The sequence below is a fragment of the Biomphalaria glabrata genome, chromosome 3 (genome assembly GCF_947242115.1).
Source record: "Biomphalaria glabrata chromosome 3, xgBioGlab47.1, whole genome shotgun sequence".
Lineage (NCBI taxonomy): Eukaryota > Metazoa > Mollusca > Gastropoda > Planorbidae > Biomphalaria > Biomphalaria glabrata.
In genome coordinates this window covers 3,468,586-3,488,981 of record NC_074713.1, presented here as the reverse complement: position 1 = coordinate 3,488,981, position 20,396 = coordinate 3,468,586, and the positions used below count along the sequence as shown (strand labels likewise).

At 40.6% G+C, this 20,396-nt stretch overlaps 1 protein-coding gene across 10 annotated transcripts in view; it reads right to left on the bottom strand.

The window, feature by feature from the left end:
* LOC106069940 (1-phosphatidylinositol 4,5-bisphosphate phosphodiesterase beta-1-like) overlaps positions 1 to 20,396 on the bottom strand; it is a 130,249-nt gene that overhangs the window by 71,551 nt on the left and 38,302 nt on the right. For 9 of the 10 annotated variants that reach the window (XM_056022941.1, XM_056022938.1, XM_056022940.1 and 6 more), the window contains exons 3-4: positions 13,119 to 13,235; positions 8,261 to 8,329 (exon numbers count right to left, since the gene is read on the bottom strand). In XM_056022941.1, coding sequence (XP_055878916.1) covers positions 8,261 to 8,329; positions 13,119 to 13,235 — 186 coding nt within the window. The remainder of the gene's footprint in view (positions 1 to 8,260; positions 8,330 to 13,118; positions 13,236 to 20,396) is intronic. The other variant, XM_056022946.1, reaches the window with a different exon arrangement.

The following is a 20,396-nucleotide window of genomic DNA, read 5'->3' as shown; positions in this document are numbered from 1 at the left end:
CCCATGTTGTGACTCACCAGCCCATGTTGTGACTCACCAGCCCATGTTGTGGCTCTACAGCCCATGTTGTGACTCTACAGCCCATGTTGTGGCTCTACAGCCCATGTTGTGACTCTACAGCCCATGTTGTGACTCACCAGCCCATGTTGTGACTCTACAGCCCATGTTGTGACTCACCAGCCCATGTTGTGACTCACTAGCCCATGTTGCGGCTCTACAGCCCATGTTGTGGCTCACCAGCCCATGTTGTGACTCATCAGCCCATGTTGTGACTCTACAGCCCATGTTGTGGTTCTACAGCCCATGTTGTGGTTCTACAGCCCATGTTGTGACTCTACAGCCATTGTTGTGGCTCTACAGCCCATGTTGTGGTTCTACAGCCCATGTTGTGGTTCTACAGCCCATGTTGTGGTTCTATAGCCCATGTTGCGGCTCTACAGCCATTGTTGTGGCTCACCAGCCCATGTTGTGACTCTACAGCCCATGTTGTGACTCTACAGCCCATGTTGCGGCTCTACAGCCCATGTTGTGGTTCTACAGCCCATGTTGTGACTCTACAGCCCATGTTGTGACTCACCAGCCCATGTTGTGGTTCTACAGCCCATGTTGTGGCTCTACAGCCCATGTTGTGACTCTACAGCCCATGTTGTGACTCTACAGCCCATGTTGTGGCTCTTCAGCCCCATGCTGCGGTTCTACAGCCCATGTTGTGGCTCTACAGCCCCATGCTGCGGTTCTACAGCCCATGTTGTGGCTCTACAGCCCCATGCTGCGGTTCTACAGCCCATGTTGTGGCTCTACAGCCCCATGCTGCGGTTCTACAGCCCATGTTGTGGCTCTACAGCCCATGTTGTGACTCACCAGCCCATGTTGTGGTTCTACAGCCAATGTTGTGACTCACCAGCCCATGTTGTGACTCACCAGCCCATGTTGTGGCTCTACAGCCCATGTTGATGCTCTACAGCCCATGTTGTGGCTCTACAGCCCATGTTGCGGTTCTACAGCCCATGTTGTGACTCACCAGCCCATGTTGTGGCTCTACAGCCCATGTTGTGACTCACCAGCCCATGTTGTGACTCACCAGCCCATGTTGTGACTCACCAGCCCATGTTGTGACTCTACAGCCCATGTTGTGGCTCTACAGCCCATGTTGCGGTTCTACAGCCATTGTTATGGCTCTACAGCCCATGTTGTGACTCACCAGCCCATGTTGTGGCTCTACAGCCCATGTTGTGACTCACCAGCCCATGTTGTGACTCACCAGCCCATGTTGTGACTCACCAGCCCATGTTGTGACTCACCAGCCCATGTTGTGACTCACCAGCCCATGTTGTGACTCTACAGCCCATGTTGTGGCTCTACAGCCCATGTTGTGGCTCTACAGCCCATGTTGCGGTTCTACAGCCATTGTTATGGCTCTACAGCCCATGTTATGGCTCTACAGCCCATGTTGTGACTCTACAGCCCATGTTGTGACTCACCAGCCCATGTTGTGACTCACCAGCCCATGTTGTGACTCACCAGCCCATATTGTGACTCACCAGCCCATGTTGTGGCTCTACAGCCCATGTTGTGGTTCTACAGCCCATGTTGTGACTCACCAGCCCATGTTGTGACTCACCAGCCCATGTTGTGGTTCTACAGCCCATGTTGTGGTTCTACAGCCCATGTTGTGACTCTTCAGCCCATGTTGTGGCTATACAGCCCATGTTGTGGTTCTACAGCCCATGTTGTGACTCACCAGCCCATGTTGTGACTCACCAGCCCATGTTGTGACTCACCAGCCCATGTTGTGACTCACCAGCCCATGTTGTGACTCTACAGCCCATGTTGTGGCTCTACAGCCCATGTTGCGGTTCTACAGCCATTGTTATGGCTCTACAGCCCATGTTGTGACTCACCAGCCCATGTTGTGACTCACCAGCCCATGTTGTGACTCACCAGCCCATGTTGTGGCTCTACAGCCCATGTTGTGACTCACCAGCCCATGTTGTGACTCACCAGCCCATGTTGTGACTCACCAGCCCATGTTGTGACTCACCAGCCCATGTTGTGACTCACCAGCCCATGTTGTGACTCTACAGCCCATGTTGTGGCTCTACAGCCCATGTTGCGGTTCTACAGCCATTGTTATGGCTCTACAGCCCATGTTGTGACTCTACAGCCCATGTTGTGACTCACCAGCCCATGTTGTGGCTCTACAGCCCATGTTGTGACTCACCAGCCCATGTTGTGACTCACCAGCCCATGTTGTGACTCACCAGCCCATATTGTGACTCACCAGCCCATGTTGTGGCTCTACAGCCCATGTTGTGGTTCTACAGCCCATGTTGTGACTCACCAGCCCATGTTGTGGTTCTACAGCCCATGTTGTGGTTCTACAGCCCATGTTGTGACTCTTCAGCCCATGCTGTGGCTCTACAGCCCATGTTGTGGTTCTACAGCCCATGTTGTGACTCTACAGCCAATGTTGTGGTTCTACAGCCCATGTTGTGACTCTACAGCCCATGTTGTGGTTCTACAGCCCATGTTGTGACTCTTCAGCCCATGTTGTGGCTCTACAGCCCATGTTGTGGTTCTACAGCCCATGTTGTGACTCACCAGCCCATGTTGTGGTTCTACAGCCCATGTTGTGGCTCTACAGCCCATGTTGTGGTTCTACAGCCCATGTTGTGACTCTACAGCCCATGTTGTGACTCTACAGCCCATGTTGTGACTCTACAGCCCATGTTGTGGTTCTACAGCCCATGTTGTGACTCTACAGCCCATGTTGTGACTCTACAGCCCATGTTGTGGCTCTACAGCCCATGTTGTGGTTCTACAGCCCATGTTGTGGCTCTACAGCCCATGTTGTGGTTCTACAGCCCATGTTGTGACTCTTCAGCCCATGTTGTGACTCACCAGCCCATGTTGTGACTCTACAGCCCATGTTGTGACTCACCAGCCCATGTTGTGACTCACCAGCCCATGTTGTGGCTCTACAGCCCATGTTGTGACTCTACAGCCCATGTTGTGACTCACCAGCCCATGTTGTGACTCACCAGCCCATGTTGTGGCTCTACAGCCCATGTTGTGACTCTACAGCCCATGTTGTGACTCACCAGCCCATGTTGTGACTCACCAGCCCATGTTGTGACTCTACAGCCCATGTTGTGACTCACCAGCCCATGTTGTGGCTCTACAGCCCATGTTGTGACTCTACAGCCCATGTTGTGACTCACCAGCCCATGTTGTGACTCACCAGCCCATGTTGTGGCTCTACAGCCCATGTTGTGACTCACCAGCCCATGTTGTGACTCACCAGCCCATGTTGTGGCTCTACAGCCCATGTTGTGACTCTTCAGCCCATGTTGTGGCTCTGTAGCCCATGGTGTGGTTCTACAGCCAATGTAAGGGTTCGTCTATCTCTAGCAATCTCTGTTATGTAGAGTCTCACTACAACAGCTTAGCACGTATTGGAGACATATTTATACTACATCTTACACAAGGAAACATAAGTGGACTGTTGTTAAAACTTAATATCTAGATTGCATCATAACAACAAGACAGCGTCCATAGAAACGTGAACAAACGGAAGTGTCTGGCCCCGCTTCAACTAGATCTGCTTTTTTTTAAATCTTCACATCACGTGCTCTTATCTGGTATCCCATCTTTCCAGCGGTAACATGTCAGTAATCAGGCTAATTGCTGACAGCCAACTGAACTCAGGCCTCCCAAATACACGACACTCACATCCTCCTGATTTTAAAAGATTCACCGCCCCCTCCCCCCTCCCCAAAATGTGTCCCGTCTAAAGCCACTTCGCTGTGTTATGGAGCCTGGCCTATATAAATATTGACCCTTGAACTTGATCTCTTCCACAGTTCCTGGTGGTCTTCTCCTGGTCAATTGCAAATGACTTTCTCGCAGAACCAATTTGTACCAGGCGTCCTTTCGGGCAAACTGTAATGCTTTGAACGCCTGGGTTCAAACCCCCTCCGTGTAAACTTTCTGTGAAAGTCCTTTGCTAAATTCACGGAGAATAGAACACTTGCCTAGAAAACCTCGTCTTTTTTTTTTTTTAGGATATAAATCTAATTCAAATTACAGCCCCTCCGCTTCCTTTCCTTTTGATAGAATCAGTTTTTATTTCAACGAGAAATCGCGAGACTTCAGAGGGAAAAAAAAGGTGAAGGGGGGCTCAAACTAATCTTTTAGTGTAACTGGAATTGGATTGATAAAAGAATTGGAAAAGGGGGAGGGGGTATCTTGGCCGTGCTCTCGGTGTAAAGAAAACGGAATTTGAACAAGACCCAGACAGATTACATTGAAGGACTGGACAAAAAACAGACAATGTACAAACCAGAGATTATCACTCAAACATGGACACAAATAGCAAGAAACTGTAAAAGAAGAACGAGGGGTCCAGGAGATCGGCTACTACAAGCACAATGTGGCGCGAGATGACCAGAAGATTATCATTTGTGTTGAGAAATCTGGTTTCAGTTAGTTCCATCCGAGAACACAATAGACTACGTTTAGTCCACGTGGCAAGTTTTGTTCAACGGTCTCAGTCACCAAAGTACAAGCTTTAAAATACTTCAAGTAGTCCATGATATAAACTTCAAAACATAAGCAAGACATGACAGAATCCTTCCGTTAGAAAGTTGTTCTTAGTTTGATACATTTGTGTGGGAAAAAAAAAAGAATAAAAAAAAAAAAAAAAGATTGACGAAATAGTCAACCCGATGAATCTAATTAGTCCCTAGAAAACAAAACTGAAGAAATAAACTAGGTCTCACTGTGACAAAATCTCCATAGATTTACTCTTTTGTTTTTCAATTAGCTAATGAAAATTGTAACTTGAATAACTACATGTCTCCCTGCCTTAGTACATACTATATAGTCTTGAAAGTATTGTTTTTAAAATAGTGCATTTGTATTACGAATGAAACGCTTCGCATTTTTTAATTTTAAAAAACAAAACGATTCGCTTTCAGAGGATACAAAGTAGCCGTTGCACCAAATCTTGGCAAGATTTAAAATAGCATGATAACAGATTTTCAAAATCTATTCTAGTTTTTTTTGAGATCTAAATTTGACAGCTGTCGGACGGACAAAGAGCACAAACAAAACTAATAGCGGCTTTTTCCCTTGGGGGGGGGGGGGGGCTAAAAACAGAGGAAAACATTCGTTTCCCATCCATCCCTGGAAGCCAACTTTTCGTGTCCATATCCATCCTCCCTGATGGTCATCCACGCAGTCCATCCAGACAAATGGACTCATCGTCTATGACCTGGAGGCAAGCTGTCAAGTGTCCGGTCCTCTCAGACACGGAGCTAACAGCCCCGTTAAGATGACCGTTGCCAATTAGAGGAGTCATGAAACAACGAGGTAGAGAAAATCCCTCCAGGCGACGATCGGTTCACTTTTTATGAGCCAGTCTATGGCACAGAAACAGATTTCTAATAGGCATGGACTTCAGTGATAGATGTTTTAAAAATGAATCGACTCAATGGTCTGAAAATAGGAATAGTTACAACATATTTGCTGAAAGTTTTTTTTTTCTAATACTAGTCTTACAAATATTTCTTTAACAGCAATACATGTATCCGAATTCCAGGTGGTGAGATCGATTGGAAAAGTTGCACCAAGCTGGCAGTAAATGAAACTTTCTTTTTCAGAACTCGGGGTTTACCAACCAAATTGGTACATGTTAAAGTTATGTGTTCAGATCATTTGTTTGAAGAGCCATTGCTTTGCTTCGTAGAATTAGATTATCAGAGCGTGACTTATTCATTTATATCCAAAACAAAAACAATGATTCTATTGGCATTCTAATATAGACCTTATGTTCAAGTCACAGTGACTATCTCTGTGCTTCCACTCATGACCTCCAATGATGTCTATCAATAACTGAACGGCGTTAACCAATGTGTGTGTGAGTGTGCTCTCAAGTCATAATTACAGGAGCTACATACTTGGACAATAATTACGCCTAGTGATATATATATATATATATATATATATATATATATATATATATATATATATATATATATATATATATATATATATATATATACACACACACACACACACACATATATATATATATAATAGAATGGGGGTGGTTGAGAAAGAGTCAAGTTCTTTTCTCTTCAGTGTGTGCATAGTGTCTCACTCTAATGCACACAGAAGAAGAAGATAATTTCCCAGCAGACGACATCTTTAAGATGGAGAACTACATCGCTTCCATAAATGTCTTCTGACGCACGCAATTTTGATTATTTTTTACTTTTTTTTTTGGTCTTGTGGTAGATCGGGAAATTGGTAAAAGTAGGTAGCAGCAGGAGATCGATCAATAGAACGGGGAGATCAATAGTCACATGGAAGATAATTTCTCGCCCCACCCTCTCCGGTGTGCCCAAGTTGGAACAGATGTAAATACAATGGAGTTCATTAGCGTCGAGTCTCCTGTCTCATTCAAATTCAAAATGAGCATTCACTTGTATACCAATAGCGCAGGACGTTCAATAGTGTGAAACAGTTGTAATGATTTCATTAACAGCTTTTGTTACCGGAAGCTCAGATTAAAGAGATGTGATTTGCGTCATGTATGACAGCAATAGTATAATGCCATTTGAGAACCTCCCGTTCCTTGACAAGGGTTCCTTACAAAATTAAACACGCGAATAGAAAATGTAAAAATATACTATCTTGTGAGCCAATTGTCAGTTAACTATTTATCGTGTGAACTATTTACCGCGTGAACTATTTATCGTGGATGATTTGTCAGTGTAAACCATTTGCCGTGAAGCTAGCGTCAATTACCCAGTTGTAGAATAAAATATTTATCGTGAATGATTTGTCAGTGAACCCTTGTGTCGTGAATTCCTTTAAAAATGAAAGGAGCTCGACCATTGTGAGGCGCATTCCTTTCCTTACATGTTTGCATCACTGAGACCCCTTGCTTTTCATAATAGGTAGATCTATCATTGTGTAACCCCTTCGTTTCATAATAGATAAATCTATCATTGTGTGACCCCTTCCTTTTCATAATAGATAAATCTATCATTGTGTGACCCCTTCGTTTCATAATAGATAAATCTATCATTGTGAGACCCCTTCCTTTTCATAATAGGTAGATCTATCATTGTGTGACCCCTTCCTTTTCATAATAGGTAGATCTATCATTGTGTAACCCCTTCGTTTCATAATAGATAAATCTATCATTGTGTGACCCCTTCCTTTTCATAATAGATAAATCTATCATTGTGAGACCCCTTCCTTTTCATAATAGGTAGATCTATCATTGTGTAACCCCTTCGTTTCATAATAGATAAATCTATCATTGTGTGACCCCTTCCTTTTCATAATAGGTAGATCTATCATTGTGTAACCCCTTCGTTTCATAATAGATAAATCTATCATTGTGTGACCCCTTCCTTTTCATAATAGATAAATCTATCATTGTGTAACCCTTACCTTTTCATAATAGATAAATCTATCATTGTGTGACCCCTTCCTTTTCATAATAGGTAGATCTATCATTGTGTAACCCCTTCGTTTCATAATAGATAAATCTATCATTGTGTGACCCTTCCTTTACATAATAGATAAATCTATCATTGTGTGACCCCTTCCTATTCATAATATGTAGATCTATCATTGTGTAACCCCTTCGTTTCATAATAGATAAATCTATCATTGTGTGACCCCTTCCTTTTCATAAAAATAGGTAAATCTATCATTGTGTGACCCCTTCTGTTTCATAATAGGTAAATCTATCATTGTGTAACCCCTTCCGTTTCATAATAGGTAAATAAAGGTTTATTTTGTCTATTTCAAAAGCTCTCCAAATCATCATCTTTTCATTTATTTATTTTTTTCTATAGTTCCAATATGTCGCTGCCACATTTCTTCAAATCAGTTTCTTTTCTTTGTCTCTCCTTAATTCATTTTTTTTTTGTTTAAATAAAGAACGTAATCTTAAAGCTAGGAGTAGATTACTGAGGTAAACGTTTAGTGTGAAGAGCCACACTAATTTTCATAAACTTTAATTGAGACATTATACTATAAAAATGAGTATATTAATTTAACTATTTTAAAGAAAAAATCTGGCCAATTCAGAATGTTTTGTTTTTGAATGTGATTTGCTTGGGAAATGAGAGACCAGGAAGTGCGTGCAGCTTTAATGTGTGTGTGTGAGATTTGGTGAGAGTAGCGAGGGGGGTAGCAGTGTACTTAGCATGTACGTATATTTGTTGTAAGTAGTTACCCTGGGAACCCGGACTTGACTTCCAGTTCGTGTGTCTTTGATGAGAGAGATGTCCAGAAAGTCCATTTCCTGGAATATACAAGAACACTCGTTAGCGTACACGCATCACATCAGAACATCTGAATCATGGCACACACACACATACGTCTGACACAATACATACAGTCATACAAAGACGTCTCTCATCGAGTCATACAAACAGGGTTTGCATACACATCAAGTCATGCAAACAGGGCGTGCATACACAGATCGAATCATACAAACAGGTCTTGAATATGCATCGAGTCATACATATTAGGGCTTGAATATGCATCGAATCATACATATTAGGGCTTGAATATGCATCGAATCATACATATTAGGACTTGAATAAGCACCTAGTCATACATATTAGGGCTTGAATATGCATCGAATCATACATATTAGGGCTTGAATATGCATCGAGTCATACATATTAGGACTTGAATATGCATCGAATCATACATATTAGGACTTGAATATGCATCGAGTCATACATATTGGTCTTACACATTATAGTCATGCGCATATACCTTTTACACATACGCTTAAAGACAAACACATCGCGCAGACAAGTCTTGAATGCAGGTCTGGCACACAAAGCCTATGCTCAGTCACTATGTACCCTATTCTACAATTGTCTTTCTTTACTCCTTCCTTCTCTTATAAGCAGCTCTACCAGTATGAGATGCATTCATCTCTTATAATCTTATAAAAAAGATCATAGTGAGACCTAATTCATTATAAATAACAAATGTTTAGGATTTTATTTGTGTACATGTAATGGATGTCGCTGAAGAGGGCTGACTATAAATAGTGAAATTTAAACTGTTTCAATGCTTAAATGTACCTCAAGTCTCTCTCATCAAATGTTAAGGTATAAACTTAACATTTCCGATAACTATTACACTATACTACGCTATTCAGTGGCAAAAATGCCATGTGAAACAATGCCAGTTCTAGTGACCAATATGAAGGCCAGTCAAGTGACCAAAGCCCCAAAATTCGACAAGTTTACTTGCTAACAGTGTGTCCTTGGAAACGCTGGCCCACTTACACAATAAACACGCACGCAATGGCCACTGGAACCAATTAGAGTGCTTCCTTTGATCGAGTGAGAGCGCATGCGTGACAATGTGCTCGCGCTAGGGCCGGGGACGGAGGGGGGGGAGGTTATGAAAGGTGAGCTAATCCCCCAAAGATCGGCCCAATGTCAGGAGTTGATCAACGACAACGCTCTCTTCTTGCCGCCTGCTGCAGGTCTCAGGGGATACAAATCTATCTAGAGTCCGGCTCTACCAAAAGCTCGGGGACTACCGTGTCGCAGACTTGTCACCGCTCGTTTTAAGTTCAAACTATCCCTGTCACACTGAATGAATTTTTCATGGCTAGGCTACATGGCTCATAATGGTACTTGATGTTTAAATAGCAGGTTAAAAACTAGAATGAACCAGAATCAACTTCCAGTTCTGCAATGCGGTGTTAGGTTGATTTGATTTGTTGATTTGAGGCACATCGGCACAATTTAGGCCATGTCGTGCCTGCAGTCCCTTAAGGACTACTCTCTCTCTAAACAACAAGGGCCAGATTCTATACAGTCATATAATTAAAATCAAGGTCTATTCACAGTTAAAATAGTAAAGGTAGTAAAAATTTAAATATTTGGTAAAAATCTAATGTAAATAGTGCATGTTCACAAATTCAGAAATCAGATCTTCGTAGATAGCCCCACTTCCCGAATAAAGCCCAGTACCTTCCCAGGGTCGACATTATTAAATAGTGTTTTTAGATTAGTGGCTCTAAAATATTTCGCCCTGACATCCTGGTATCTGGGGCAATCAACGAGGATATGTTCCACGGTGAGGTGAGAGTCACAGTACTCGCAAAGTGGGGGCTCCTCTCTCTTCAGTACAAAAGAGTGCGTGATGTAGGTGTGGCCAATCCTAAGTCTGGACATGGTTGTGCTACCACGCCTTGTCAGACCCTTAGATGTGGGCCGCCACCTGACATCCGCCACAATCTGCCTGAGTTTACTGTGAGTCTCAGCCTCCCATCGGTTCTGCCACTCTCGATAGGTGGCAGAGGCAATACTTTGTCTCAGGTCCGAGTAGGGAATTTGGGTTCCTGACACCGCATGATTTAGGGCTCTCTTTGCTTCTCTGTCTGCGGCTTCGTTTCCCTCAATGCCAACATGGGAGGGGACCCAGATGAAGGTGACATCCCTACGGTCGGCTGTTATTAGGTCCAACAGCTTCAGGCTCTTATGTACCAATGGGATGTCAGTATTCATCCGCCCCAAAGCTTGCAATGCAGATTTGGAGTCGGAGCAGATTATAAATTTACTCCTTTCTGATGCTTTTACGGCCATAAGTGCAAGCAATATTGCGTGCAATTCGGCCGTAAAGATGGAGCAGCCATCGGGGAGTCTACGGGAGATTGTTTTGTTCCGAAAGGAGCAGGCACACGCGACCTTTCCCTCCATTTTGGATCCGTCTGTGTAGATGGTGCCACAATCTCCGTAGCTCTCCTGCAGTTCCCTAAAGTGGACTTGTAGTATGCTTGGGTCTGTATTTTCTTTTTTGAAATTAAGGAGGGATAAATTTAATTTGGGTTTATTCATTAGCCAAGGAGGATTCTGAGGGGTTTCTATTTTAGAGATTTGGTCAATGGGTGGGGTTAAATTTTGGATAGGCCTTCCCATATTTCATGAGACAGTTTGCCACTATCATTAGCACTTAAAACACAAAGACAGTTAAACACACAATCATCATAACACATACCAAGACACAGATCAACACACAATCATCTTCACACATTACAAGACCCATATCAACACACAATCATCTTCACACATTCCAAGACACAGATCAACACACAATCATCATCACACATTACAAGACCCATATCAACACACAATCATCTTAACATATTCCAAGACATATCAACACACAATCATCTTAACATATTCCAAGACATATCAACACACAATCATCATCACACATTCCAAGACACAGATCAACACACAATCATCTTCACACATTACAAGACCCATATCAACACACAATCATCTTCACACATTCCAAGACAGAGATCAACACACAATCATCATGACACATTACAAGACCCATATCAACACACAATCATCTTAACATATTCCAAGACATATCAACACACAATCATCTTAACATATTCCAAGACATATCAACACACAATCATCATCACATATTCCAAGAGACAGATCAACACACAATCATCATCACATATTCCAAGAGGCAGATCAACACACAATCATCTTAACATATTCCAAGACACATATCAACACACAATCATCTTAACACATTCCAAGACACATATCAACACACAATCATCATCACATATTCCAAGAGACAGATCAACACACAATCATCATCACACATTACAAGACCCATATCAACACACAATCATCTTAACATATTCCAAGAGGCAGATCAACACACAATCATCTTAACATATTCTAAGACACATATCAACACACAATCATCTTAACACATTCCAAGAGACAGATCAACACACAATCATCATCACATATTCCAAGAGACAGATCAACACACAATCATCATCACACATTACAAGACCCATATCAACACACAATAATCTTAACATATTCCAAGAGACAGATCAACACACAATCATCTTAACATATTCCAAGAGACAGATCAACACACAATCATCTTAACATATTCCAAGACACATATCAACACACAATCATCTTAACACATTCCAAGACACAGATCAACACACAATCATCAACACATATTCCAAGAGACAGATCAACACACAATCATCATCACACATTCCAAGACACATATCAACACACTATCATCTTCACACATTCCAAGACACAGATCAACACACAATCATCATCACACATTCCAAAACACATATCAACACACTATCATCTTCACACATTCCAAGACACAGATCAACACACAATCATCTTCAAATATCTTACAAACTACTAATGACGCTGTGTAAGTATTTAACCCTCAGATGACTAGCAAGACGAGGTGCACATCAACTGTAGCATTGGAAGCTCTATTAGGACTTAAAGGAAGGAAACTTTGCACAATTGAAAATTACAGTCCTTTGTTTTAAATGACAAGTTAGAGAAGTTATTACATTTAATCTACACAAAGGAGGGATCGGCCTTTTTTTTTTTACATTACACAGAGAAGGGGTGGGCTTTTGTTAAATGACACAGGAGGGATCGGCCTTTTTTTTTTTTTTACATTACACAGAGGAGGGGTGGGCTTTTGTTACATGACACAGGAGGGGTGGGCTTTTGTTAAATGACACAGGAGGGATCGGCCTTTTTTTTTTTTACATTACACAGAGAAGGGGTGGGCTTTTGTTAAATGACACAGGAGGGATCGGCCTTTTTTTTTTACATTACACAGAGGAGGGGTGGGCTTTTGTTACATGACACAGGAGGGGTGGGCTTTGGTTACATGACACAGGAGGGGTGGGCTTTTGTTACATGACACAGGAGGGGTGGGCCTTTTTTTTACATTACACAGAGGAGGGGTGGGTGTTTATTATATGACACTGGAGGGGTGGGCTTTTTTTTTTACATTACACTGACGAGAGGGGTGTGGATCTATGTTACATTACACAGTGGAGGGGGGTACCGTTATATGTAAACTACACAGAGAAGGGAGGAGCTTTAGTTACATTATGACTAGACTGGAGAGCTATCGTGACATGTAAACAGTTACACTAAACAGGGAGGGGGGCTGTAGTTACACGTAAAATGGGGAAGGGCATTGCAACATGTAATTCTGGATGTTTCCTCAAGACTCACCTTGTTTTGGTCTCGCCAATACAGGATCTGACCTTTCTCGTCCACTTTCAAGGTGACCGGCGTCCCAATCTGTGAGCTCTGGAAACGAAAACGATGACGTTTTACACTTAAAAGACGCTGGCAGCCAAACACCAAACACAAAAATACAAGACAAGATCATAGACAAGAAACTCAATACAGAACGTCTTGCTTCCCTGATCTGAGACTTATCCCTAATCAGTACAAACGTAACGTCATTCCTATTCGAACTTATCCCTTATCAACAGAAAACGTAATATTATCCCTCAAGGCTTATGATAATCAAGACAAAACGTCACATCTTAATCCTTAATCACTACAAAACTTTACAACTTAATCCCAAATAAATAGCAGACATCCCTAATTTAGTCTTAACCATTATCAATACCAAAAAGTAACACCTCCATCCCTGACGTGGCCTTATCCTTGCATGAATACCAAACGAAACATCAGTTTCTACCCTATCCCAAATGAATACCAAACCTAACTTCATCCCTAATCTAAATCTAATCTTATCCCTAATTGTTACAAACCTAACATCTTCATCCCAAACCTATTATCCCAAACCTATTTATCCCAAACCAATATCAAACGCAGCATCTTCATCCCTATTCCATCCTTATTCCCAAGCAACAACAGACGTAACACCATCCCGAGTCAAACTTTCATTTAAAAAAAAAATGAAACATTATCCCACTTCTAGCTGTATTCCTACTCAGATACAAAGACAAAGTTCAATATTGAGACTCTTTGAAATTCAATGATGATTTCGTGACAAAACAGTTTAAAAAATTTATTTATTTTTAATTCTAATGAGACATTTTCGTCACAGAGGCGGAATATGAGTGTGGCACCCATGGAGTGGCTAATTCGTTTCTTACCGTCAGTCCATCTTGTAAACATGCGGGACCCCGCATATAAACTCAAGGAAAGCCCGCCTCTGGTCTTCGAATGTTAATATTATGTTGAAAAAAAATATTATTTTGATCAACATTTTTCTCCTAGACTCAATTCTAAACAGACTACAAGCCAGTTTAAATTATTGACTAAGTTGGACGACAGTAATAGCATGTCTATCCAAGAAATATACACGTCAGGGGTTCTAAACCTTTTCAGATAACTTGGGACTTGTCTCATGACACCAATGAATTGTGTCAATTTTTACAAAGTTTATACTAACTCACTGTCTGTCTGACGGGGTACTGTGAAACGTTTTTGCTCCTACTTCCCATTCTCGGAAAAAATTGAAACTTTTGGACAATTAATTTGAAACTTAGGACAATTAGTCATTGTCGATGACAACATAAATCCTTTTTTTTAAAGTAACAAATTAGTTAATTAATTAGTGGTAATTAATAATTCTGTTTTATTTTCAAAAGGGGAAATAAAACTTGCAGTTGTGATATATATGACAGTATATATGCAGTTCTTTCCTTTATACAAGCCTTTTTTACTTGTTTTCCTAATAATCTCTCTACGCGGTGCCCCCCCCCCCCAAAAAAAAAAATTACACCAATTATGTCCGCGGATCTCTTCATCGCGTTCAATTTATTTTACACTGGCTATCACTTCGCTGTGAGCACCAGTGGAACTGTGTATCCTGACCAATGCCTTGCTGCTACATGGTGGGCTCAGAAACAAACATGGGGAGTGGACAATTATTTCAGGAGCCCCTGTTGTGTTGCTACTTAATCACCTCAAACGTGACAAGCTTTTTGTATTTTCTCGAAATAAGTCTCTTAGACTATCAGACTAAAAGAGGAAGGAAAACTTAATCATAGAGAAAATTGTGGATATTAATTCCGGATTTCTTTTCTCCTATTGTAAAGCGAAGTTTTCAGCGTGATTTATTATTTACGACTAGCACAATTAAGTATTGCCAAGAAAGCTGGCTAAATGAAGACTCGTCTGGTTCTTTTGAAATGACGTCATGAGTTTTTGTTGTCTCAGGTGATGGAAGACGTCCATCGAAAAATCAACATTGTCAATATCACTTCCGTTGGAGAGCTCGAGTGAATTGTGGCACATAAGAGGTGGTCGGTTTGATTGTATTCAATCGAGTGAAGGACAATGCGGCTAATCTGTAAGGCTGTTACAGCTGAAATTGTGAAAATGTAGACCTATTAGACTAAAGGAAAGAGTAGTCCTATTTGACTAACGGAAAAAGTAGTCCTATTTGACCAATCGAAAAAGTAGTTCTATTTGACTAACGGAAAAAGTACTTCTATTTGACTAACGGGAAAAGTAGTTCTATTTGACTAACGGAAAAAGTAGTTCTATTTGACTAACGGAAAAAGTAGTTCTATTTGACTAACGGAAAAAGTACTTCTATTTGACTAACGGAAAAAGTACTTCTATTTGACTAACGGAAAAAGTAGTTCTATTTGACTAACGGAAAAAGTACTTCTATTTGACTAACGGAAAAAGTACTTCTATTTGACTAACGGAAAAAGTAGTTCTATTTGACTAACGGAAAAAGTACTTCTATTTGACTAACGGAAAAAGTAGTTCTATTTGACTAACGGAAAGAGTAGTCCTATTTGACTAAAGGAAAGAGTAGTCCTATTTGACTAACGGAAAGAGTAGTCCTATTTGACTAACGGAAAGAGTAGTCCTATTTGACTAAAGGAAAGAGTAGTCCTATTTGACTAAAGGAAAGAGTAGTACTATTTGACTAACGGAAAGAGTAGTCCTATTTGGCAAATGGAAAGAGTAGTCCTATTTGACTAACGGAAAGAGTAGTCCTATTTGACTAAAGGAAAGAGTAGTCCTATTTGACTAACGGAAAGAGTAGTCCTATTTGACTAAAGGAAAGAGTAGTCCTATTTTGGCAAACGGAAAGAGTATTCCTATTTGACTAACGGAAAGAGTAGTCCTATTTGACTAACGGAAAGAGTAGTCCTATTTGACTAACGGAAAGAGTAGTCCTATTTGGCAAATGGAAAGAGTAGTCCTATTTGACTAACGGAAAGAGTAGTCCTATTTGACTAAAGGAAAGAGTAGTCCTATTTGACTAAAGGAAAGAGTAGTCCTATTTGACTAAAGGAAAGAGTAGTCCTATTTGACTAAAGGAAAGAGTAGTCCTATTTGACTAAAGGAAAGAGTAATCCCTTTTTTGGCAAATGGAAAGAGTAGTCCTATTTTGGCAAATGGAAAGAGTAGTCCTATTTGGCAAATGGAAAAAATGGAAAGAGTAATCCTATTTTGACAAACGGAAAGAGTAGTCCTATTTGACAAACGGAAAGAGTAGTCCTATTTGACAAACGGAAAGAGTAGTCCTATTTGATTAATAAACTCGTGTGAATGGTTACCCACAGAAACACATGCAATGTACAAACCCCCATCAATCATTTCATACTTAATGACCACGAGGCATGTAAATCAAGACACCATTTTATTATTAATTAAAGCGTGCACTTTTTTTTTAACTGCTAATTATTATTAGGTATGCCAAGGTTATTTATCAACCTCGTGTGTCAATGTCTATAAATCTATTTTGAAAAAAAAATGTAATGATGTCATAAAATACAAACATGTATCTATCTTTATCATTATTATTATTATTTATTATTCTTATTACTATTGAGCTAAGAAAGAAGAGAGAGATCGGATCATGGTTAGTGTTAGGGCTGTAAAGGCAAATGTAGAGCTACCCTTTGAATATCCGTTCACATTATTTGCACTCAAAGCAAGTCGTCTAGAACAAAAACAAAAAGTTGGAAGTAGGTTCGGAATAAGTAGATTAGACAGAGACATAGACAATGAAAACCACAAGGAGTCAGTAGATTAGACAGAGACATAGACAATGAAAACCACAAGGAGTCAGTAGATTAGACAGAGACATAGACAATGAAAACCACAAGGAGTCAGTAGATTAGACAGAGACATAGACAATGAAAACCACAAGGAGTCAGTAGATTAGACAGAGACATAGACAATGAAAACCACAAGGAGTCAGTAGATTAGACAGAGACATAGACAATGAAAACCACAAGGAGTCAGTAGATTAGACAGAGACATAGACAATGAAAACCACAAGGAGTCAGTAGATTAGACAGAGACATAGACAATGAAAACCACAAGGAGTCAGTAGATTAGACAGAGACATAGACAATGAAAACCACAAGGAGTCAGTAGATTAGACAGAGACATAGACAATGAAAACCACAAGGAGTCAGTAGATTAGACAGAGACATAGACAATGAAAACCACAAGGAGTCAGTAGATTAGACAGAGACATAGACAATGAAAACCACAAGGAGTCAGTAGATTAGACAGAGACATAGACAATGAAAACCACAAGGAGTCAATAGATTAGACAGAGACATAGACAATGAAAACCACAAGGAGTCAGTAGATTAGACAGAGACATAGACAATGAAAACCACAAGGAGTCAGTAGATTAGACAGAGACATAGACAATGAAAACCACAAGGAGTCAGTAGATTAGACAGAGACATAGACAATGAAAACCACAAGGAGTCAATAGATTAGACAGAGACATAGACAATGAAAACCACAAGGAGTCAGTAGATTAGACAGAGACATAGACAATGAAAACCACAAGGAGTCAGTAGATTAGACAGAGACATAGACAATGAAAACCACAAGGAGTCAGTAGATTAGACAGAGACATAGACAATGAAAACCACAAGGAGTCAGTAGATTAGACAGAGACATAGACAATGAAAACCACAAGGAGTCAGAAGATTAGACACAGACATAGACAATGAAAACCACAAGGAGTCAGTAGATTAGACACAGACATAGACAATGAAAACCACAAGGAGTCAGTAGATTAGACACAGACATAGACAATGAAAACCACAAGGAGTCAGTAGATTAGACAGAGACATAGACAATGAAAACCACAAGGAGTCAGAAGATTAGACACAGACATAGACAATGAAAACCACAAGGAGTCAGTAGATTAGACACAGACATAGACAATGAAAACCACAAGGAGTCAGTAGATTAGACACAGACATAGACAATGAAAACCACAAGGAGTCAGTAGATTAGACAGAGACATAGACAATGAAAACCACAAGGAGTCAGAAGATTAGACACAGACATAGACAATGAAAACCACAAGGAGTCAGTAGATTAGACACAGACATAGACAATGAAAACCACAAGGAGTCAGTAGATTAGACAGAGACATAGACAATGAAAACCACAAGGAGTCAGTAGATTAGACACAGACATAGACAATGAAAACCACAAGGAGTCAGTAGATTAGACACAGACATAGACAATGAAAACCACAAGGAGTCAATAGATTAGACAGAGACATAGACAATGAAAACCACAAGGAGTCAATAGATTAGACAGAGACAGAGACAATGAAAACCACAAGGAGTCAGTAGATTAGACACAGACATAGACAATGAAAACCACAAGGAGTCAATAGATTAGACAGAGACATAGACAATGAAAACCACAAGGAGTCAATAGATTAGACAGAGACATAGACAATGAAAACCATAAGGAGTCAATAGATTAGACACAGACATAGACAATGAAAACCACAAGGAGTCAGTAGATTAGACAGAGACATAAACAATGAAAACCACAAGGAATAAGTAGATTAGACAGAGACATAGACAATGAAAACCACAAGGAGTCAGTAGATTAGACACAGACATAGACAATGAAAACCACAAGGAGTCAGTAGATTAGACAGAGACATAGACAATGAAAACCACAAGGAGTCAGTAGATTAGACACAGACATAGACAATGAAAACCACAAGGAGTCAGTAGATTAGACACAGACATAGACAATGAAAACCACAAGGAGTCAGTAGATTAGACAGAGACATAGACAATGAAAACCACAAGGAGTCAGTAGATTAGACACAGACATAGACAATGAAAACCACAAGGAGTCAGTAGATTAGACACAGACATAGACAATGAAAACCACAAGGAGTCAGTAGATTAGACACAGACAATGAAAACCACAAGGAGTCAGTAGATTAGACTCGGACGTAGACAATGAAAACCACAAGGAGTCAGTAGATTAGACTCAGACATAGACAATGAAAACCACAAGGAGTCAGTAGATTAGACTCGGACGTAGACAATGAAAACCACAAGGAGTCAGTAGATTAGACTCAGACATAGACAATGAAAACCACAAGGAGTCAGTAGATTAGACACAGACATAGACAATGAAAACCACAAGGAGTCAGAAGATTAGACACAGACATAGACAATGAAAACCACAAGGAGTCAGTAGATTAGACACAGACATAGACAATGAAAACCACAAGGAGTCAGTAGATTAGACACAGACATAGACAATGAAAACCACAAGGAGTCAGTAGATTAGACTCAGACATAGACAATGAAAACCACAAGGAGTCAGTAGATTAGACACAGACATAGACAATGAAAACCACAAGGAGTCAGTAGATTAGACACAGACATAGACAATGAAAACCACAAGGAGTCAGTAGATTAGACACAGACATAGACAATGAAAACCACAAGGAGTCAGTAGATTAGACACAGACATAGACAATGAAAACCACAAGGAGTCAGTAGATTAGACACAGACATAGACAATGAAAACCACAAGGAGTCAGTAGATTAGACACAGACATAGACAATGAAAACCACAAGGAGTCAGTAGATTAGACACAGACATAGACAATGAAAACCACAAGGAGTCAGTAGATTAGACACAGACATAGACAATGAAAACCACAAGGAGTCAGTAGATTAGACACAGACATAGACAATGAAAACCACAAGGAGTCAGTAGATTAGACACAGACATAGACAATGAAAACCACAAGGAGTCAGTAGATTAGACTCAGACATAGACAATGAAAACCACAAGGAGTCAGTAGATTAGACACAGACATAGACAATGAAAACCACAAGGAGTCAGTAGATTAGACACAGACATAGACAATGAAAACCACAAGGAGTCAGTAGATTAGACACAGACATAGACAATGAAAACCACAAGGAGTCAGTAGATTAGACACAGACATAGACAATGAAAACCACAAGGAGTCAGTAGATTAGACAGAGACATAGACAATGAAAACCACAAGGAGTCAGTATATTAGACACAGACATAGACAATGAAAACCACAAGGAGTCAGTAGATTAGACACAGACATAGACAATGAAAACCACAAGGAGTCAGTAGATTAGACACAGACAATGAAAACCACAAGGAGTCAGTAGATTAGACACAGACATAGACAATGAAAACCACAAGGAGTCAGTAGATTAGACACAG